Source organism: Cervus canadensis, chromosome 21 (assembly GCF_019320065.1).
Source record: "Cervus canadensis isolate Bull #8, Minnesota chromosome 21, ASM1932006v1, whole genome shotgun sequence".
In the NCBI taxonomy this organism is placed as follows: Eukaryota; Metazoa; Chordata; class Mammalia; order Artiodactyla; family Cervidae; genus Cervus; species Cervus canadensis.
The window spans coordinates 58,440,825-58,462,349 of NC_057406.1; the positions used below are offsets into that span (position 1 = coordinate 58,440,825).

Consider the following 21,525-nt stretch of genomic DNA (forward strand, 5'->3'; position numbering starts at 1 on the left):
TGGGTGAGTTATGTTTCACTCTGAACTTGAGTAACTGTTACCTTTCCCATGTTAGGGAAGTTTTCAGCTGTTATCTCTTCAATTATTTTCTGAGGCCCTTTCTCTTCTTCTGGGAACCCTACAATGCAAATGTTGGTCCATCTGATATGGTCCCAAAAGTCCATTAAACTCTCATTTCTTTTCATTCTTTATTCTGCTTCACAGCAGTGGTTTCTATCTCTCTTCCAGCTCACTGATTCATTTTTTTGCCATATTCTGCTATTGATTCTTTCTAGTGTATTTTTCATTTCAGTTATCATATTCTTCAACTCTGATAGTTTTTTATCTTTTCTAATTCTCTGCCAAAAAATTTCTTGTAACTTCTCATTCTCTTCATCCATTTTTTCCCCCAAGTTCTTGGATCATCTTTAGAATCATCACCCTGAACTCTTTCTTGGGTAGATTGCCTATCTTCACATCACTTTGTTCTTCTGGGATTTTATCTTGTTCCTTCATCTGGAAGGTATTTCTTTGCCATCTCATTTTGTTTCAATTTCTACTTGTATGTAGTGGGTGAGTTATGCTTCTCAGCTTTGGAGAATTGGCCCTTTGTAGATGTCCGGAGTCCCAGCAGTACACTCCCCTCTCGTCACCCAAGGGCCTGGAACCAGCTGGTGCAGGTAGTTCTGACCTGCGTTTGCACACTCACTTACAAGATGTTTTCTTGCTTCTGGTGTCTGCCCCCTGGTGGGTGAGGCTGGTGGAGAGGCTTGTGCAGGGTTCCTGCAGGGAGGGGCCGGGGTCTGCCCCCTGCTGAATGGAGCCAGGTCTCGGCCCTCTGGTGGGCAGGGCTGTGTCAAGAGGTGGCTGTGGGCTCAGGAAGTCTGGGAAACCTGTGTGCTGATGGGTGGGCCTGTGTTCCCACCCTGTTGGTTGTCTGGCCTGAGGATTTCTAGTAGCAAGGTGAGATCAGGTCTCAGTGCCAAGGACCCAAGATACCTGCTGCAGCGAGTTCACATAGGTGAACACTCCCCGCTATGTGCACCACCAGATTTTATGACCCCAGAGAGAGCCACAACTCCCCCCACCTCCCCAGGAGATCCTCCAAGACCAGCAGGTCTGGCCCAGGCTCCTATGGAGTCACTGCTTTTGCCCTGGGTCCTGGTGTGTGACATCTTGTGTGCATCCTCCAAGAGTGGAGTCTTTCCCTCAGTCCTGTGGAGCTCCTACAATCAAGCCCCACTGACCTAAAGCCAAATGATCTGGAGGTTCTTCCTCCTGATGCCAGACCCCCATGCTGGGGAGACTGGTGTAGGGCTCAGAGCTCTCGCTCCTGAAGGAGGACTTCTCCAATATAATTACTCTCCAGTTTGTGACGTGCTCACCTGGGTGAGATGGGATTTGACTATACTGTGAGCGCACACCTTCTACTGTCTCATGATTTCTCCTAATTTAGGTCTTTGGGTGTATAATTTTTTTTTTTTTTTTTGGGTAGATTCCAGTCTTTTTTTAATCAATAGCTGTTCAGCAGTTAGTCGTGATTTTTGGTGTGCTTCTGAGAGGAGGTGAGTTCAAGGTCATTCTACTTTACCAACGTGTCTCCCTTCCAGTGGTTCATCGATTTTAATTATCCACATGCCCATCCTTTCATTCCCATTAGTAGTCAAGATTTAACTGATAAACTAATTTCTGAAAACAGACTCTTCCAATACCAGAAATCACCAGTATCACTGGCAAAGCCCACTAGGGTCCCCAGGAAAAATAAGATGGAATCTAGGTGATAAGGCCTACCCTCTTCTTTTGTGATTTGTGGTTTCACTTGTGTACAGAGGGCCCGGTGCAGTGTATTGCACTTAACACATTGGATTCACATTCTTAGCACAGAACCACTGAGCCAGACACTTGCCAGCCATGTGCAGAAGCCGGCTTTTGTGCTCATAACCATAGTCTGGATGCAAGATCTGGAATTTTCTGGAAAAAATAAGCAACTGAGCAGAGTTAGGGATGAAGTCTCTAACACCAGCAATCAGAGACCAGTGGGAAAGTTGATGGCTCAGTGGAGGCAAATGAAGAGGTGAGCACTTGTGGGAACCAGGGTGGACAGTCCACTTGAAGGGCCAGCAGCGAGGAGGGATGCGCAGGGGGAACAAGAGAGGCTGGATGAGAGAATGCATTAGTATGCTTTAGGCTCCACAGACACACGTGGATGCCTGGAGAGGGAGCAAGGACCCCTCCCTTCCACAGGGGACTTTGGAATCTGTAGACCCCGGGCTCTCATGCTCGGGCATGGTGGGTGGTCAGGCAGCCCTGGGGCCTGCTCCCTCCCCTTGATGTGCAGAGGTGGGCACCATCCAGTACTTCCCATGCACAAGGAGAACAGCCAATCCACAGGACCTTAAGGGGGAGAACTAACATTTGTGGGTCTTGTAGTGAGTTAAATGGCAGCTCCCCAAAAAGTATGTCCACGACCTAATCTCTGCAACTGTGTATTGACCTTAGGTGGAAAAAGGTCTCTGAAAATCCTTTAAGTGAAATATCTTGAGATCAACATTGATTACCTAAATCCAGTAACTAGCATCCTTATAAGAGACACAGAGAGTCGGTGGAGAAGGCCAGGAAGAGACAGGGGCAGGATGGAGGCATGCAGCCACAGCCAAGGAATGCTGCAGCCTCCACCAGCTGGGAGAGGCAGGGAGGGACCCCAGAACTTCTATGGGAGTGGGCCCCACTGACAGGAAGAAGGGCCCCAGACACCAGTGCTGGCCCCCCACTCACCTCTCCCATCACCTCCTGCCACTCCCTTCCCAGGGCCTGAAAGTACACCTGCTCAGAGGCTGGACAGGTCAGCTGCTGGAGGCCTAGCAAGCATCCGGTCTAAGAGCCTGCAGCTCTCCTGAGCAACCAGGCCGGCCAAACAGTGACCTGGGTTGAGGGGGAGAGGGGGCCTGCATGCAGATAGGCTGCTAGAGTCCACATCTTGAATCAAGTGCAAGCCCAATCCCTTCTCTAAGGAGAGCCTTTTTCTCCCTCCCCTCTTGCCTGCAACTGCAGGGACATCTGTCTTTACTGCCCTCACACTCCCAGTGCCTGGTGACGGGCCTGGTTTACACCCAGCCTTTGTTGAAAGAATGAAGAAACAAAAGCTACAGTCCTATGGATAGCCTCTGCCCCAGCACCCACAGGCTTAGGCACCAACTCCCTCATTCCTGCTTCTACAGCCCCCAGGACGAACCTCCAAAGGGCAGGCTTTGCCTTGTCTGATGACTAAGGAACCTTCTAGAAGCTGGTATCTCTCTCCCCTGAGCCAGCTCAGTGTCCAGCACGTAGTAGGTGCTCAGTAAATGAAAGGAGCCAAGATTTATAAGACATTTGTAGCATCCTTGAATCTGGCCAGCCTGCCTTTCTGCATGACCACCACCCCCTAGTAAAGCCTGGGCCCCAACCGTGCTGCACTCCTGGAAGCTTCCGGAAGTCACACAAAGGAGGTACCTGCTGCAGAATCCCAGTTCCCCCAGGGGCCCAGACACAGTGCCTTCCAGGCCACCTGCTCCAGCGCACAGACAGCCCCCAGACACGTGGCTCGTAGCACAAGGATCTCTTTATTGTGACGCTCAGTGGAAAACATCTGTAAACCAGCTCACTGTAGTGGTGACAGCCGCAACCATGCTAAGGCACTTTCATTATATAAAAAAGGGCGGGGGTGGGAGTTCTGTCCACTCCTTTGTGACAGCGACTGGGACCTGAATTCAGAGCTTTTTAGGCATATGTAGCTTTAATATATCTTCATGATTTCTTGAGAGTTTGTTTCCTTAAAAGAAAAAAAAAAAATGCCTTCTTTGCCATAAGTAAGTCTAAATGCAGCATATACAAAATAGTTAGGAATACAAGGAAATTCAGCCACCAGTGTAGACCAGTGTAGGACAAGCTATTCTCTTCTAGACGTGCTTCTGAAGGAAAGGCAGTGATAAAGACTGGGAATTTTACCACTTATTACAGTGAGAGGGAGAAAAGACAACAATGTTTTCTTTCTCTTTTAAAAATGTCTGTGCAGACGGCAGCGTCTTGAGTTATACTGAGTCAACGGTGCTGATCAACTACCCTCGGGCCCAGTCCTGGCCCTTTCTACTGCTCTGGCTGTCAGACTCGGGACAAGTCCCTTAACCATTAAATATATTTGGTCCCCAAGAGTGTTGGGAGAGGCCACTGCTGGCCTTTCCAGCCTGGCCCCTAGGCCCTGCCTGCTCGGCCAAACAGCCCCGCTGCGGCAGGGATGGCTTGCCCTGGGCCAGGGAGGGGAAGGGGTCATCATTGCACTTGAGACATTAGAGAAGCAGGAAGGGGACAGGGGCGCTGCCCAGCGGGGTGGGGAGGAAGGCCCTTCGCTCCCCGCCCCTGGCATCCTGTGCCCTGCACAGAGGTGGACCCCCTGGGTCCGCTCATGTTGGACGACCCAGAGTCCACGGGAGCAGGGGCCGGTGGGGCAGAGGGTGTGAGGTCACCGAGTGTGATTGCCAACAGCAAAGGAGAGAGGGAAGAGCTGGTGGCGGAGGCGGCGGGAGGTGACAACTCTTCTGGGGCGCTGGGCTAGCGAAACTCCTTAGTCTGAAGAAAAATAGATTCATAGAAAACTCTCTTGCCCATCCCCGGAGGCCTGCTCCTGCCCTCCTCGCCTCACCATCTTGTGCTCTGTGGCGAGAGGGCGGGAAATCCGGCTGGTCGCTCTGTCCCTGGGCCCGGGCCCAGGACCCTGACTCTTTGGTATCAGATTCGGGGTGGGGGTGGGAGGGGAGCAGGGGGGCCACAGCAGAGGAAGTCGAACGCCCTCAGGGAGGCCTGGGGGACGGGCGGGGTGGTGAGGTGGGCCTGAGGTCCCCGGCCTGGGGGGACAAGGTGGGGTCACAGTCACAGCAGTCCCAAGAGGGAGGGGGGGTGCTGTGGGGGCTGGGGGGGGGAGGAGGAGTCGCCGATGTCCGTCTCCGGGCAGCAGGAGAAGAGCCGGCTACTCGGCAGCTTTGGCCTCGGCAGCTTTGGCCTCAGCCCCATCGGCTTTGCCATCCACCTCATCGTCTGAGCAGTCGCCGGCACCTTTCCGGGCCACTCGGCGGGGCACAACGAACGGCAGGTCCCCACGCCTGCGGGCAGAAGCAGCGGTTAGCAGGGCTGGCCCGGCGGCCACAGCACAACTCATGTGTTGCAAAGCAACCTCAGAGGAAGACTAGCTCCTGACATCCCACGGGGAGAAGCAATGGGGGGCCTTGGGGGCAGGGCAGGAGGGCTCACGAAAAGGGGGTGACTGAAGCTTCCTGCTTTCAGCCCAAACACCAGCAAAAAACTGTCAGGTAGTAAAGGCTGATTAAAAGGAGGCACAGTGGTAAAGAATCCACCTGCCAATGCAGGAAATATGGGAGACACGGGTTCGATCCCTGGATGGGGAAGATCCCCTGGACAAGGAAATGGCAACCCACTCCAGTATTGTTGCCTACAGAATCCCACGGACAGAAGAGCCTGGTGGGCTACAGTCCATGGGGTCACAAAGAGTCAGGCACGACTGAGCGACTGAACAACAGAAGGAGGCGCAAGAGCAGATGGAGCCAGCTCTGCAAAACACCACCTCTGGTCACACTTGGTACCAAACAGGGGAGACCAGGAGCCACTGGCCGACAGTGCAGTGTACACAAGCAGGCATCTCCTCCAGCCCGGGATAGGAGAACCAGCAACACACACACTGACTAGACTGTTGCTTTTATGCTTTAAAAAAAAAAAAAGGATCACTGGGAAAAGGAGGTCAGCAATGAGAATCTCGACCAAAAAGGCCCTCTGCCTCAACCATTTCATGCTGCCTGATCAGGACACTCCTTGGAGAAACGCCAAGCAGCCCTTGATCAGGGTTGGAAGATTGACCTGAGCTGTGCCAGGGACTAGCTGGGTGGGTGGACTTGAGCAACTTCTAGTTCACAAAACCTGAGAACATTCTCATCGGGTTTAAAGACTGTGACAGGAGCAGACTTTTCAGACAGGATGGGAATCAATCACCCAGAGAGATTATTAAAAAGGCTGGGCTGCAGCCTAGGAGGCCGAAGAACCAGGAAGGGCTCTCTGAAAAGCACCTTTCTGGCATCAGAAAGTGCCCTGCCCACTGACAGGGCTGAGAAAGGGGACTGAGTTTACAAGAGCCTCATGGTCAGAATTCTGCTTTTCAGGACAAAGGAACTTTTTGGAGGAGAAAGGGTCAAGCGGCAGGGTGGGTGTAGGTGAGGGGGTGGGGTGGGGAGGAGGGCGGTTGGCGGGGCTCACCTGAGCTTGTTCTTGAGGGAGCTGACCTCGCGGTTCATGGCATCCGCCGTCTCAGTGGCATCCTCCAGCTCGCGCTGCAGTTTCCGGCGGGAAGCATTGGCCCGCTGGGCCTCCTCCTCCGCCTCCTCCAGCTGCCGCTTGAGCTGCTTCAGGCGGGTGGATGCCTTGTCCGCCTGGGGAGATGCAAGGCCAGGGGCCCAAGTCAGACCTCCACATACCGGTGGCATATCCCGCTCTTAGCTGCCTCAGGGTAGGGCCCTGCTCCACCCCGGCTCACCTGGTCCTTGTACTGCTCGGCGTTCCTTCGCTCGTCATCCACCTGCAGCAGCACATCCTTCAGCTTCTTCTCGGCCCGACGCACCTGCTTGCAGGCTGCCTGGCGCTCCCTGTGAGGCACGAATACAGTGACTCAGGGGGACCCGCTCTTTTGGAGGGTCTGGTGGACAAATCCACAAACTGGGCCACCCATGTCTGGGTCTCACTGGCCTGTCCCCCATAGGGAAGCCCCAATCATTGCTCTTATAAAGGCATTAGAATTAGCCCCATTTCACAGATGAGGAGGAAACTGAGGTTCAAGGAAGTGACACATCTCAGAGAGCATATATAAAGCTAGAAAAAAAGAATGACGCCCCTTATGACCCAGGTTCAATCCCTGGGTTGGGAAGGTCCCTTGGAGAAGGGAATGGCAACCCACTCCAATACTCTTGCCTGGAGAATCCCAGGGACAGAAGAGCCTGGTGGGCTACAATCCATGGGGTCGCAAAGAGTCGGACACGACTGAGCGACTTTCGCTTCCCCCCTAAAGAAGTCTGTCTTGCTGAGCCCATAGGTGGGCTGCCCAGGGAGTGGGAACCACCACCTCTCTCTGATTCAGCCCTGAGAGAGCCACCAGGCCCAACTTTAGAAATGGGTCATGGGCTCCTCTTCAAACTCCAAAGCCCTAGCAAAAGGCCCCAGGGAAAAAGATGAGAGCCCCGTTAGGATGGGGGGAAACAGCGTCAGGGACGGACACAGAGGGCCCGCAGATGGTGCTGGGTGAGGGGCGAGGGGCACCCACTTGGTCTCGTTGTCCAGCTGCTCCTCCAGCTGTGCAATCTTGGCCTCCAGGGCAGCGATGGAGGCCTTGTACTTGGACTTGACGGTGCCCTCCATCTCCTGCAGCTTGACCTTGAGCTCCTTGTTCTGGCGCTCCAGCTGCTGCCTCGCGTTCTCGTTCTTCTGGGTGTGGCTGCGCTCCAGGTTCAGGTCGGTGTTGAGCTGGTCGATCTGTGGGAAGAAGGGCTGGTGAGCTCAAGGAAGGCGGGGACCCTCATCACCAGACCCTCCTGGAAGAGGGAGCTGCCCAGTGGGAAGGGTTCAGAAACATCGGATGGCTTCTGCTGGGGGGCCCGTGTGGAGTGAGGCCCGGCTGCCCACCTGCAGGTTCGCCTTCTTCAGCCTGTCGTTCACCAGCTCCGTGTTGCCCTGCTCCTCCTCCAGCTCCTCCTCCAGCTGTGCGATGCGGGCCTCCAGCCGCCGCTTCTCCTCCAAAGCCAGGGCACTGGGGAGGGTGGAGAAAGGTAAGAGCGGCTAAGCCAGAGCAGGGAGCCCCCACACCCGCCACCTCCCCCAGTGGAACACGCCACGCTTGCCCCGGCTCACCCCTTGCCGCTGCTGTTGGCTATCTCGTCGGCCAGTTCGTCCCGTTCCTGCTGGGCTTGGCGCTTGGCGCGCTCGGCGGCTGCCAGCTCCTGCCGTGGGAACCCGGAACGTGACCCACAGGGGCCCCCACAGCCGACAGCACCCCCTCTCCGTTCCCAGTACTCTGAGCCCCTGGCCTCCTCTTCTCAAACCCCTTTCCCAGGCCTGCCTCCTCCATGACGCCCATTCTCATGAGCCCCTCTGAGGTCACAGCTTAGGTACCATATGTTTACACAGCCCGCATATCTAAGGCTAAAAACTAAGCCAGAGGTATTGTAGTAAATAAGAAATCACCCTGGTCTGATGGAACACTGGTCCCTCTGCTTTCCAACGAGACAGGAAGCAGGGGCAACAGGACAGAGATGTGAGTTAAGGCCAGGGTGCCAGGGCTCTGAAAGCCAGAAGGGGAGAGGGCTTCACCCTGAGGCTGAGGCGGCCTCGCCAGAAACCCACAGGTGCAGGAGGGCACAGCCAGTCGTGACAGGAAGCCTGGCTACCTGGCCCAGCACCCTCTCTGCAGAAGATGGCCTAGAGCCTGGGGAATGCTTTCACAACCAGCCTCACATGAGGCAAGAGGCCGCCAGGGGATGTTCAGAGCAGGAAGCCTCTGGGAGGGCCCCCTGCTCGCCAGGCGCCAGGTCACAGTGGGCAGAGGTGGTTACCACAGAGCCCCGTCTTGTGCAAGGGAGTCGGCCCCAAATGGTGACAGTTTAATTCACACACAATTTAATCCCACCAGGGAGCCTTCCAACTTAATGAAACCTTGCAGGGCTACCTTTCAGAAAATAAGAACCAGCCCTGCCCACGCCTGGAGCTTGGCCCAGGCCTTCCCGGGTGACTCGGGCTGGTGCGTGGAGGCTCTGGGCTGCCCCCTGCTGGTCAGAGGGCGCACTGCACCCGGCCCACCTCCTGCAGCTGGATCATCTCGGCCTCCATGCCTTTCAGCTTCTTCTCGTTCTCCTTGGCCTGCGCCAGGATCTCCTCGCGGGAGGCGCGCGTGTCGTCCAGCTCCCGCATGTAGTCCTTCATCTGGGCCTGGGGGCGGGGAGGAGAGGCTTGGCACCACCCCCCACACACCAGAGGACGCCGCACCCATGGGGACCGGTGGCTGGTTCTCGGCCTGCGCCCACATTCAGCTCAGTTATCACAGGGCAGGATGAAGACAAAGCGTCTCTGTCCTACACCACTGACAGTCTTCCGATCGTTAGGATTTACAAAGGACACCCGTGGCAGCGTCAGGCCCTGGGTGTGTGCTAGTCCACCTGCATTTCTGTTTACTTTCTCCACTTCTGGTTGACTTGGATCCCAAGCTCCAGGTCAAGGGCTGCCTGCCAGGTTAGCCCCAACCACAAAACATAAGCCTATGTCCTTTGTTCTCCTGTGATTCATTTTAACTCTAAAGATCTTGGGAAATACTTTTATCCCCCCTTTTCTTTTGTAGGTAAATCCCAAACTGGGATTCCCCAGGCCCAAGGGTACAATACAAGCCTTGTTGTGTGTAGCCAGGTGGTACCAGCTAAACCACCACCATCAATGCATCTACGGCCTACGACCTTGCCAGCACCAGATGTTGACATGTGCTATTGTTGCTGGTTTGCGGGATATAATGAGGCATCTCAGAGCTGGTTGTTTTTGTTTTTTTAACTTGTTATTTTTAATTACTGACAAGGCCAAGCAGGTGTTCTGTTTCTGGACTGCTGCACTGATTCATCAGCTTGGAACCTTCTGTCACTGTCCATTAAGGCTGGACTGAGTCATGTCTGGCTTATTCTAGAAAACTGCCACTAAGTGACTAAGTGACTATAATGCCATTGCACTTTTAGCTTCACATTTGTTACTTTGTTTAAGGTGAAGTCAACAATTTTTGACTACTGCATGTTTGCTTCTGACTATAATATTTTGTCTCCACTCAGCCTCTGGGTCTCCATCTGCATAGTAGTAGTAGTGTTAGCCTCTCAGTCGTGTCCGTCTCTTTGTGACCCCATGGACTGTAGCCCACCAGGCTCCTCTGTCCATGGAATTCTCCAGGCAAGAATACTGCAGTGGGTAGCCATTCCCTTCTCCAGGAGATCTTTCCCACCCAGGGATCGAACACAGGTCTCCCGCCCTGCAGGCAGATTCACTGCGCCACACTTCAAGGTGGCACTTCCCAGCACTCACAGGCCAGCCCAGCAGCATCCAGCCCGTGCTGGGCCCAATGCTGCCGCGTGCGGCTGGATCAGACCAGCCTGAGCTCACCTGCAGCTTCCGCAGCTGCTTGATGGCTTCTTCCCGGTTCTTGTTGGCCGAGTCGATGTGGGCCTCCAGGTCCTTCAAGTCCATCTCCAGCTTCTTCCGAGCAGCCACAGCTATCGAGCGCTGCTTCCTCTCATCCTCCAGCTCGGCCTCCATCTCCCGCACCTGGGGAGGTGCTGACAGCTCAGGGGGCCGGATGGACCCAAAGACACCGCCTCAGCTCAGGGCCCAGCTGGGGCTTGGTCCAGTCCCAGGGAGTCCACAGGGCCTCCAGGGAAAGTGAGGATTACTGACCACAAAACCCTGGTAGAGGGGGGTCACCAACCTCCGGGCAGAGAACTAGGACGAGAGGACGTGGAGGACACTCCCACAGACCAGTGGAAGGAGAAAGGAGCCCCCAGACTCTGGGGCACTCCTGCCCGCTTCTGCCCAGGGAGTGGGCAGGCCCTCCGCACCTGTTTGACCAGCTGCTTTTTCTTCTCCTCGCTCTGCTCGTCACGGCCCTGCAGGTCCCGCTCAAACTGGGCCTTCATGGCCTGCAGGTTGACCTCCAGCCGCAGCTTGGCGTCCTCTGTGGCCTGCAGCTCATCCTCCAGCTCCTCGAGCTGCGTCTTCATCTCCTCCACCTGCTGCTCCAGGGCCCGCTTGGACTTCTCCAGCTCATGGACCTGTCACCAGGGGCCCCAGTCAGGACCAGAGGGGTACGAGGCCCCCAGGTCCCTGGCTCCAGTGTCTGTGAGGCCCTAACTCTTGGTGTTCAGAGGCCGCCCCCCCACCCTGAGAGCCGGCCGCAGGCTCCGGGACTCACGCTCTTGCCCACATCATCCTTGGAGCTCATGAGGTCTTCCATCTCAGTGCGGAACTGCTTGTTGAGCCGCTCCAGTTCCGCCTTCTGCTCCATGGCCTCTTCCAGCGCCCGGGCCAGAGACAGTGCCTTGGTCTCCTTCTCCCGGGCCTCCGCCTCTGCCCGGTCACGCTCCTCTGCATACTTGGCAGAGATGGTCTTCTCCTCGGCCAGGAGCTGGGGGGATAGGCGGGCACCATGAGTGCAAGCAACGGGCTCTCGGAAAGGGTCAGAGCCTGACAGACAACAGCCTCTGCCCGAGGCAGGGCGTCTGCAGATGGACGGGAGGATGGATGGATGTGCTGCCGGCACCCACCTGGTCGAACTTCTTCTGCTTCTTCTCCAGGTTGGAGACGCTCTGCCGCTGGTGGTCGAGATCCACGAGCAGGTCGTCCAGCTCCTGCTGCAGCCGCGTCTTGGTCTTCTCCAGCTTGTCGTAGGCAGCCACCTTCTCCTCATAGCGCTGGCTCAGCCCCTCCAGGTCCTTCTGCAGCTTCCTCTTGGCCTCCTCGGCCGTCTCCAGGCACCCCACACTGTCATCCATCTTCTTCCTCATGTCGGTGACCTGGGTGGGAGCAAGGAGTAAGGAGAACCCAGTTGGCACCTACTCCGGGAGCTGGGCTGCCACTGCGAGCAGAGTTATGGGGTGCCAACTCAGTTATGGAAACAGCTTCTCAGCCGCTTCTCTATTCCTCTGGGACCAGGGAAATGGGACGTTCCACAGAGTGCAGGTGTCTAGCACACGGAGTCCAAGGCAGGTAGACGTCGCAGGTCAGCTTGGAAAGGCCACCCAACCCTGACCTGACCAGCCACTTGTACCAAGACTGAGGCCCAGAGTAGGGAGCCTCCACCCCTCCCCTCTCCCAGGCAGCAGCCTGGCATCCCCCGCCCACAGGGGTCCGTCCTGCAGCCCCCTCCTCCCACCTGGACACACAGCTGCCACCGCAGAAACCTGCTCCCTGTCCCCACCCAGGTGTGGACCCGACTCCACGCCCTCCCCTGAGCTGGTGCAGATCTTCAGGCACATTTAAGTCCTAAGACAGAATCCACAAGAGGGCTCTCTGTCTATCTTTGGCCCCAGATCCTTTAAGGGTCTAGAAAAGACCATGGCCTCTTTTCCATGAGGATGTTTTAACAGGCATAAAGCAAAATACGCAGGACTACCAAGAAACCACTGTAATAGAGAACAGTTGTCAGGTATTTTTTTAAGACTGTGGTTCAGTAACCAGTGTGCTTCTTTAGCACAGCAGAAAGCAGGCTCTTGAGTAGCGAGGAGCAGTGACCTTCCCAAAGCCTGGCCTCAGCTCAGAAACAATGACCGGTGGTTTCCACTGAACAGGCCACAGGCACTGCTACCGTCACAGCTTGTTGCCTACATTCATAAGGGAACAGAATGCTGAGGGTCAGCTGGAGACTGGTGAAATGAAGAGGAACTCCAGCCAAGTTCATGGATCCCTGAGTTCTCTCGGGGACCCCAGGAGTAAGCCCTGTTCTGGAGAGGGCAGGAGCTCTCCGAGGGAGGGCGGCCAGCTCAGGGGAGGCCTGGCTGTGCTTCCAGGTCCAGGCGGCTACCCAGCCAGAAGCTCCCCAGCCCGCAGGCTCCGACCACCATTCCCGGGGTGATCTGAGGGGAGCCAGCTCCGAACCTGGGCATGGAGGGTGGAGATCTGCTTCTCCAGGTTCCGCTTGGCCTCCTCCTCCTCCTCCAGCTGCTCCTTGAGAGAGTTCTTCTCATCCTCCACCTGCTTTAGCTTGGTGCTCAGACTCAGCTTCTGCCGGTTCTCCTCCTGCAGCAGCTCCTGCTCAGCGGACAAGGGGGGCCAGGGCTCAGGACCCACACTGTCAGGGCCTTGTGGTCCCCATGCTCTCAGTGGGAGAGAGGAGCAAGCCCCAGATTCAGGGGGCAGCTGGCAAAGATCTGGAGGGGAGTCAAGAGGTCCCAGAGAGCCTGGGGAGGACACTATGAGGAAGACCCAGAGGCCTGGCAGCTAACACCGTGTGGGCACAGGGTCCTCCCAGGATAGGAACAGCTGCGGGGGGCCCATCGCTCCCCTTACCTGCGTGTCCTGCAGCTGCGACTCCAGAGCAGAGAAGTCCTTGGTGAGCTTGCTAGACTTGCTGTCCGACTGGGTGAGAAGACCCGTCACATTGTCCAGCTCGACCTGCACATGGACGGGAGACAAAGCCCCGTGAGCTTGAGCAGGATTGCTCGGGGCCCACCTCGGCTCTCTCAGCCATGCTGGACCTGAGCCACAGGCTGAACCCGGGGGGGCTCACAAATGAGGCGGGTTGTGGAGAGAGAGAGAGAGAGAGAGAAGAGCAGGGGCCCTGGCAGCAGGGGCCAGGACCCAGGCAGTCCGGCGGGGGCCTCACCTGCAGCTTGGAGACCTTGTCGGCGAGCTCCGTGCGCACGCGCTCCCCCTCGGTGAACTTGACCTGCAGCTCCTGCAGCTGGGCCTCCACCTTCTTGCGCTTGTGCTCCGTGTCCGCTTTGCCCTGTTGCAGCACCTTCACCTCGTTGGCCAGCTCCCCTCGCTCATTCTCCAGGGTCTGCTTGGCCTTCTCAAGGTTGGCTTTCACCTGCAGGAGCAGAAAGCAAAGACGTGAAAGGGGGAGCCTGGGACGTGAGGCTGGTTTTCTCAACATCATCAAAGAGCCGGTGGAGCCAGTCCCAGAATCAGCTGCCCTGCAGCAAAAGTGACACTGGGCAAGTCCAGGGGGCAGCGAGCTGGCGAGGGCCATGGACTTGGAGGGCTCAGGCCTGATGTGGACTCATCACCCAGCTGGAACAGGATGCCTGGTGCATGGCCTCACCTCTGAGGACCACGGCTCCCCTGGCTCTCAAACCATCCCTGCCTGGCCTCCTGCACAGGGTGCACGGAATGTCCAAGGGCAAGACATCGTCATTGCTCATGTTAAGATTTTAGCATTATTATTATAGGCTGAGGGAAATTATAACTGTCCATAGTTAGACTTCCAGGAAAGCCTCTTAGAAATTTGATGTTCACCATAACACTGAAATGTTCTTCCAAAAAATAAAAGCCAAGTTCTGTAAAAGCCAAGTTTACAGAACAAACACAATCCCAATCTATTCTATATCAAGTCAGTCACAATATCGAAGACAAGTTCAAGGGTAAACCGGACCCTGAGTGCATGCAAAAGCTCTTTGGGTGAAAAACGCTAGAGGAACAGGCAAGGCTTCAATCTGCCCAGAACCAGAAGGAAGTCAAAGGGAAACAGAGGGACAGGCATGTTTCTTGAACATATTGTACAGGCTGCCACGCAGAAGAGCCTCTGTCCTCTCGGGCTGCCAACAAGGGTGGCCGTGAGCTGGAAACCACAGGAGGCAGGACTGGTCTTGCTCAGGAACTGCCTGGTCACAGTCCCCAGGCTGAGAAACCAGCCGGGTTAACATCCCCAGGGTTCTCCCCGAAGATTTCAGCTGACCATGTGTTGGAAGTGTTCTAGAGAAGGGCTGGGCTTCAGAAAAGGGACCCAATGGCCCTCTGAAACTTCAGTTTCAGAGTCACTCCAATTCCATGAAACATTCTGGTCTGGCAGGTTGTTGAACAGGATAATAATAGTAATAATAAGACTAGAACAACTCACTGAGCCCTTACTGACTATGCACTGTCACAAGTTACCAACTCCAACTCTCAGGTAATTGTATGAAATAGACTCTCACTAGCCTCCCTCACAGAAGAGGACACTGAAGCACAGATGGACCTGTATGCTCCCCCGAAGTCACAGTCAGGAAGGGCTGGAGCCTGGACCACATGAGGGTCCCCCAGCCCTCCCCCCGGCCCACAGTGGCCGAGCCTCTCGGAGCCAGTCCCGGGGTCGGGGGGTGGGGGGGCCACACACCCGTTTCGTCTGCTCCAGCTGCTCAGCCAGCTCCTCCACGGCCTGCGAGTGCTTCTGCCTCATGTCCTGGATCTGGGCCTCATGGGTCCTGGCCTCCTCCTCAAGGGTCTTCTTCAGGATGTTCACTTCTTGTTCACGTTTGGACCTGAACAGAGAAACACCTTCAGAAGGGAGGCCAGGGCCCAGGAGCAACGCTGCCCTGGTGGCTCAGAGTCTGGTGGGGAGCACTGGCCACCCCAGGCAGCCTTCTGCCTGCTGGCTTCCCTCCTCAGCTGTCCATCCTGTAGCACAGGCTCACAGACACACTTTTTTTCCTCTCCTTTAAAAAAAGTAACATAGGCCTTTTAGCCAAGGAATTGGGTTTTATTCTAAATATGGGGAGCCAGGAGTAATTTGTTAAGATTTTTATTTTTTTGGCTGCACCACAAAGCATTCTGGACCTTAGTTCCCCTACCAGGGATTGAACCCATGCCCCCCTGCAGTGGAAGCACCGAGCCCTAACCACTAGAGAGCCAGGAAGTCCCCACAGACATGCCTTGTAGGGACTTCTGTAGCCTTTCAGCCTTAAAGCCCACCCTTGCCTCAGCCCAGCTCCAAGCCAGGTTCTTCAACTCTAGGGAGAAGCTGCTGAGGCACCATCAGCTTCCATCTGTTCTTGTTCAGTCACTAAGTCGTGTCTGACTCTTTGCAACTCCATGGACTATGTCACACCAGGCCTCCCTGTCCCTCACTATCTCCCAGAGCTTCCAAGCTCCATGACAACAGGCCACACTGTGAGTGTGCAGAGGCCTGGGATCCCCCTCCGAGGCCAGAGCCTCCATCTCCCTGCAGCACCCCGCCCTCCTCAGTGACTAGGAAGGCAGCCGCCAGGCACACCTGAGCTCCTGCTGCGCGGCCGTGGAATCCAGAGTGTCCTCCAGCTCCGTTTTCAGAGCCTCCAGCTCTTCCCCGAGGTCTCGTTTCTGCTTCTCGGCTTTATTCCTAGCAGCACGCTCAGACTCCAGGTCTTCTTGGAGCTCCGAAATCTGAGATTCCAGCTCCCGGATCTTCTTCAGGGCCATGTTCTTCTGGGTGGTTTCTTCTTCCACTCTGCCAAAGAGAGCACCAACGTCAGGATGAGGTCGCTGTCACCTTCAGAGAGCAGAGTCTGCAGAAAAGGCTTAGAGAGGTGCGGCCAAAGCCACTCCTGGTGGTGACAATCATAGCCCCTTAGGAGCTCTTCTTGGCACAGACACTGAGGCATCCAGAAGACTTAAGGGCTATTCCACTTGGAGAATTCAAAAACCTCATAGAGGAAAAATTTCATTTTCCAAATTAAGCTTCAGTGCTTTAAACATTTTTTTAAATTTAAAAAAAAAAAAAAAAAAAGGAAATAAAATGCTACAGTCCATGATTACAACAACAAAGTAGAGACACAAAGGTGCTCTGGACTTAGGGTGATAAATGAACTTCACAGCAGATTCATGAGTTGTAACAAATTATCACTCTTGTGGGGGCAGTTGCTAATGGCGGGTTCTTGGGAAATCACTACAACTTTTGCTCAATTTTCTTATGAACTTAAAAATGTACCCCCAAATAAAATCTATTTTTAAAAAGCATACTTGTAGCCATGAAATTTTATAAAAGAAAGAACTGCTGTGATTGGATGACTAGGCTTGTAGATGACTTCTGGGAGGGATTACAGATGACCAAGAAGCCCAGACTGCACTTTCAGTGAACAGGAAATGCTTTGCTGTAAGCTAGCTTCCCAGACAACAGTGGAGCACATACCCGCAGTTCACTGATGCACCAAGAACCACAGCAGGAAGCCTGCCGAGAATGCTCTGGCCATCCGGCCTGACGCTCTGACCCTCACCTGGCCAGGGCAGCCTGGAGCTCCTCCTCCTTCTTGGCCAGCTGCATCTTGAGCTCAGCAATTTGAGCCTGCAGCTCGGCGATCTGGTCATTCAGGTCGGTGGAGTCTCCTTCCAGCTTCCGGCGGGTCTTCTCCAGCTCCTGGCGCTGCTTCTCCTCTCTTCTCAGGCGTTCTGAGAAGGAAGAGTGGAGAGATGCCAACAAAGTCCTCAGTGGCTTCTCTTTGTCTTCAAATCTTACATAAAATACCAGGCTTCATAGGGAGTGGCTGCCGTGTCTCAGGTCTGGAGGGCAGTGGCTGGATGCCACAGGCCCCGAGAGACCTGCTTGCCACCCCAGCTCCTGGCAGCGAGGCCCATCTGGTCCTCGAGTGGTGGGTGCCCCAGCAACCCCAAGTCCAACAGTCCCTGTGCTCCCCATTTACCCTCCAGGTCGGTGATCATCGCCTCATGCTTGTTCTTGAGTTTGGCAAGGCTCTTCGATTTCTCCTCCTCTTCCATGAGGTTGGTGGTGAACTCGGCTATTCTGTCTTCCAGCAGCTTCTTCTCCTGGGGGGCGAGGTTGGGTCAGAGCTAGAAGTTAGCTGAATGCAGAAGGCACTGGGTCTCCTCAAGCATGACTCACCCAGACACTGAGGTCTGAATGGAGGGGTAGGACCTTAAACACCTCGTCAAGTGCATTAGGATTTCCCAGATCAAAGGGGTCATTGTGAAAGTCACTAGCTCCTCTGAAACAGCTGGGTAAGCTTCCTTGGAACCCATAAACAGGGTGTCCAAGCACTTTCCTAGGTCTGCATTCTCCCTTTCTGCTCAGGTAAAAAGACCTTCCAGGTGATGGTGAGTGTCAGTGAGAGAATTTGGGGGAGGAAGGCGCTACCTTCTCTCTGCCTGTGACCTCGCCCTTCCTCATCCCCTAAAGTGACCCTGCTCTTCTCACTTTCTGCTTTGTGTGGCCACCACTGGAGTCCTGATTCCACAACAGCGACCACACAGCCCGCTTACTCCCCATGTCGCAGGCTTCCAGACAGCCGTCCTGCCCTGCAAAGCTGGCCACCCCATCCTCCAGAGATGAAGGTCAGCATCCCAACGGTGTCTCTCCCACTCCTCTAACGTGATTCCCAGCTCTCATCTGTGGCCTGGCAGACGCTGACAGGGGCCCGGCCACCAGCCTCACCTTGGCCAGCTTGCAGTTCTGGTCCTCCATGATGATCTGGTCCTCCTCCAGCTTCTTCAGCTTGGCCTCAGTGGTCACCTTCTCCAGTTGAAGCTTCTGCCGGGCGCTCTCCTCCTCCTCCAGCTGCTCCTCCAGTTCCTGCCGTGAAGCCGGGGCGACCGTGAGCAGATGGGTCAGGGCCCAGTGCCCACTTGTAGGGTCACGTATTTAAAACTGGGGTGCGGGGATGAGAACCCCAGATCCCGGTTCCAACACAGGGTCATGTATTCTGAGGGGCCTCCTCTAGTGAGAGTCCACCCTCCGCTCCTCAGACCAGCCGGAGTGATCACAGAGGATGGGAATTAAATTGGATTCAATGCTCAGCAGGGGCAGGGCTCATGGACACCTGACACGTGTGTCAGAAATAATGAGCCAGGGAATTCCCTGGCGGTCCAGTGGTTAGAACTCTAAGCTCACTGCCAAGCACCAGGGTTCAATCCCTGGTTGGGGAACTAAGATCCCACAAGCCACAGAGCATAGCAAACAAACAAACAAAATGCCTCAAAAATAACACCTCCCCAAGGCTGCCCCCAGGACAAGAACTGTCCTCCCACAGCACTTGGGATGTCCCTGCTCCCCGCCCGCCCCGTCCCCCCTCCCCTCCTGGGTCCGGTCCGGCCCGGCCCCTCCTCTGGGCACCTGGATGTTCTGCTGCATCTTTTTCTTCTCGGCCTGCAGGTGCTGGCAGCGCTCCTCCTCCTCCTCCACCCGAGCCTCCAGGTCATGGCAGATCTCTTCCAGCTCCTGCTTCTTGGCCGTCAGACGGGCGCGGAGCTCCTCAGCCTCGGCACACAGTTCCGTTTCCGCCTGGAGCTGCTCCTGGAGCTGCAGCTTCTCAGCCATGAGCTGTGGGAACACGGGGGAAATGTGAGCTCTGACAGCTGCTTGCGGGCTGCCTGTCCCCGTGGGAGAGCTGGTCCCCAGCGAAGGCTCCATCTCAGCATGCTTAACTGCCAGGCATGTCTAAACATCACATCCTGCATCGAGGAAACTACCCCCCAATTTTCCTTCAATGCCAAGTTTATGCTTTGTCTACTGGGGCTTCCCTGGTGGCTCAGTGATAAAGAATCTGCCTGCAATGCAGGAAACCTGGGTTCGATTCCTGGGTTGGGAAGATCCCCTGGAGGAGGGCATGGCAACCCACTCTGGTCTTCTTGCTCAGAGAATCCCATGGACAGAGAAGCCTGGCACGCTGTAGTCCGTAGGGTTGCACAGAGTCAGACACAAATGAAGCGACTAAGCAGCAGCCCGGGTGGCCAGCAGGAGGCAGCACCGCGTGGGCAGAGTCTGCAGACACTCACCTGGGACTGGAGGGTCTCCATCTCTGAGAGCCTGTTCTCAGCAGCCAGCTGCTTTTCCCGCACCTTCACCAGCTCCTCCTCCTTGGCCATCATCTCCTCCTCCTGCCGGCTCACCTGCAGCAGCGGCTTGACCTAGGAGAGGAGGTGGAGGAGACAGCTCACGGAAAGAAGCCCATCCAGGCTGAGAGTTGGGGGTTTTCCCCTCACTTGGGGAAGCGCCAGGGCACGAGAGCGAGGGGCAGGCAGGCCACCGGGCGGAGCAGGTGCCCCTGGGTACAGCTTTTCAGGAAGTCAACCTGGTGCTGCGCACCATAGGCCACTGACCCACCAATTACATTTCGGGAAAATTAGCCCTGTATGTGCATGAAGACATTCGGGACAGCATTGTTTACAACAGTGAAAATTTAGCAAAGAGATAAAGATCCACCGCCTGAAAAGTAGCTAGATAAATTATGAAACATCTCTAGGGAACAGTATGCTGACTTTTAAAAAATTATGCTTATGAAAAAATTTTAAATGGAAAACGCAAAAAAAAAAGACTGTTTACACAAGTCAAAAAGCTCAGCTATGTAAGAAGGTGTATGGTTTACACAGCAGAGATTTAATGGGCGTGTTTAAAAAAAAACGGAATAAATATTGAAACATCTATTCAATATTGACGTTGGCTCAAGGTTGAAGGGATTATAGGTGAATTTTTACTTTCTTATTTATCCTTTTTGTTGGTATAGTGTTTTGCAGTTACCAGAAATTACGTACCATAAACAAAAGTAGCTTGACCGACTTTAAAATACAAGAGAATTTTTTTGTAAAGGCTAGGGAGGACGGGGCCACTGGGTACAGACCTCAGTCTCCTGGGTGGGCAGCAGTGCTATCACATGGGACCGTGGTGGGCAGGCGGGGCACTGACATCCCAGAGCTGCCCTCGGAGCCGCCCCAGCCCAGCCCCATAGCACCTCGGCCGTCCACGCTGGACACACGCCCCAGCTCACACCCCTCGAGATCCCTCAGGGCAGGACCATCCCCGGCTCAAGTTCTGGGCCCGGAGACACAGGGGCAAAGTGCCAGCCCGGGGCCCGAGCCCTGCAGGAGGCCGGCGTGCGGCCCGCTGGTCCCTCTGCCGCACGGAGCCCCCCCAGACCCACCTTGGTGAACAGCCGCCACCACTGCCAGTTGCGCAGCTTGAGGTAGGCGGCACAGTTCCTCTGCAGAACCTTCATGGCCGTCAGCTGCTGCTGCCGCTTGGCGAAGGCCCTGTGGGGCGAGGGTCACGGTCAGCACCTCCAGGTGGGGGCCAGCCCACCTCCCTGCCCACAGTCCCGACCACGCTCCCGAGGGCTTTACTGGAGGGACCGACCCCTGCCGTGGCACTTCAAAACAGATGTGGGGGGAAGGAGGCCGGCTTGGGGTTGAGTCCTACAGGTGAGCTCACAGAGGTGACCAGGACAAGGTCACAACCACCTTTCTTCACTAAAGGGTGAGTGAGGTCGCTACAGAGTCAAGTGTAACCCCTGGTCATTAAGGCCACCAGTCAACTGTAGCTCCCCACCCTCATGCCACCCACAATCTTGGGGCTTTTGTTGGGGGGAGAACGTCAGCAGCTCATGTCCTGCAAACGTCCATCTATCCAAACACCCACACTCATGCTCTCCCCACAACGCTCAGAGCTCAGGCTGGAACAGAAGCCCCAGAGCCCAGACACAGAGGAGTCAAGGAGCAAATGCGTAGCTGCCCCGCCCACTGTCCTGCACAAGCCTGCCCCTGACCCCACAGGAGCTGCTGGGACTCAAGGGCACCTCCTCCCCGGAGCTCAGGGTCCTCTGGGTGTCACCCCTACAGGAGGGACACAGGGAGGAACAGTGGGAGGCAGGGGTTTCCTTGGAGGGAAAATCTGAACACCGTCACCCCTCCCGCCTGCTTACTTTAAACCTCAGGCAGAAATCCAGGAAGCAAGGGGCAGGGAAAGCCATGTGGCCTCCCCGGGGGACACCTGCCGGCATGAGGGCACCCAGGCCCCGCTTCCTCAGTGCCCTCTGCTATAGGAGAGCTGGGGGGTCCTGAGCAAGGTGTGGGTGTTCCGGGACTTACTTCCTAGCCAGGTAGCCCCTGCAGCAGGCCTGGAAGCCGATGATGACGTCCGTGATCTTCAGGTCCCGCTCCTCCTCCAGGTGGGCCAGCACACCAGCCCGGAAGAAGACCTTGCTCTGGCCGATGCGGTACAGGTTGCTGTCAAGCTCCAGGGCTTTGATCTAGAGGAGGAGAGCC

The 21,525-nt window shown here is 55.6% G+C and overlaps 1 protein-coding gene across 1 annotated transcript in view; it reads right to left on the minus strand.

Annotated features, from left to right (window-relative positions):
• Positions 1 to 3,559: 3,559 nt before the first annotated feature.
• MYH9 (myosin heavy chain 9) overlaps positions 3,560 to 21,525 on the minus strand; it is an 85,118-nt gene continuing 67,152 nt past the window's right edge. The window contains exons 19-41 of the mRNA XM_043441644.1: positions 21,349 to 21,509; positions 20,406 to 20,514; positions 19,264 to 19,395; positions 18,602 to 18,808; positions 17,924 to 18,061; positions 17,175 to 17,298; positions 16,752 to 16,923; positions 15,773 to 15,985; positions 14,897 to 15,041; positions 13,406 to 13,612; positions 13,090 to 13,194; positions 12,679 to 12,831; positions 11,349 to 11,597; positions 10,997 to 11,209; positions 10,644 to 10,856; positions 10,192 to 10,353; positions 8,860 to 8,988; positions 7,915 to 8,003; positions 7,690 to 7,813; positions 7,331 to 7,539; positions 6,551 to 6,659; positions 6,274 to 6,446; positions 3,560 to 5,111 (exon numbers count right to left, since the gene is read on the minus strand). Coding sequence (XP_043297579.1) covers positions 4,979 to 5,111; positions 6,274 to 6,446; positions 6,551 to 6,659; positions 7,331 to 7,539; positions 7,690 to 7,813; positions 7,915 to 8,003; positions 8,860 to 8,988; positions 10,192 to 10,353; positions 10,644 to 10,856; positions 10,997 to 11,209; positions 11,349 to 11,597; positions 12,679 to 12,831; positions 13,090 to 13,194; positions 13,406 to 13,612; positions 14,897 to 15,041; positions 15,773 to 15,985; positions 16,752 to 16,923; positions 17,175 to 17,298; positions 17,924 to 18,061; positions 18,602 to 18,808; positions 19,264 to 19,395; positions 20,406 to 20,514; positions 21,349 to 21,509 — 3,669 coding nt within the window. The 3' untranslated portion in view covers positions 3,560 to 4,978. The remainder of the gene's footprint in view (positions 5,112 to 6,273; positions 6,447 to 6,550; positions 6,660 to 7,330; positions 7,540 to 7,689; positions 7,814 to 7,914; positions 8,004 to 8,859; positions 8,989 to 10,191; positions 10,354 to 10,643; positions 10,857 to 10,996; positions 11,210 to 11,348; positions 11,598 to 12,678; positions 12,832 to 13,089; positions 13,195 to 13,405; positions 13,613 to 14,896; positions 15,042 to 15,772; positions 15,986 to 16,751; positions 16,924 to 17,174; positions 17,299 to 17,923; positions 18,062 to 18,601; positions 18,809 to 19,263; positions 19,396 to 20,405; positions 20,515 to 21,348; positions 21,510 to 21,525) is intronic.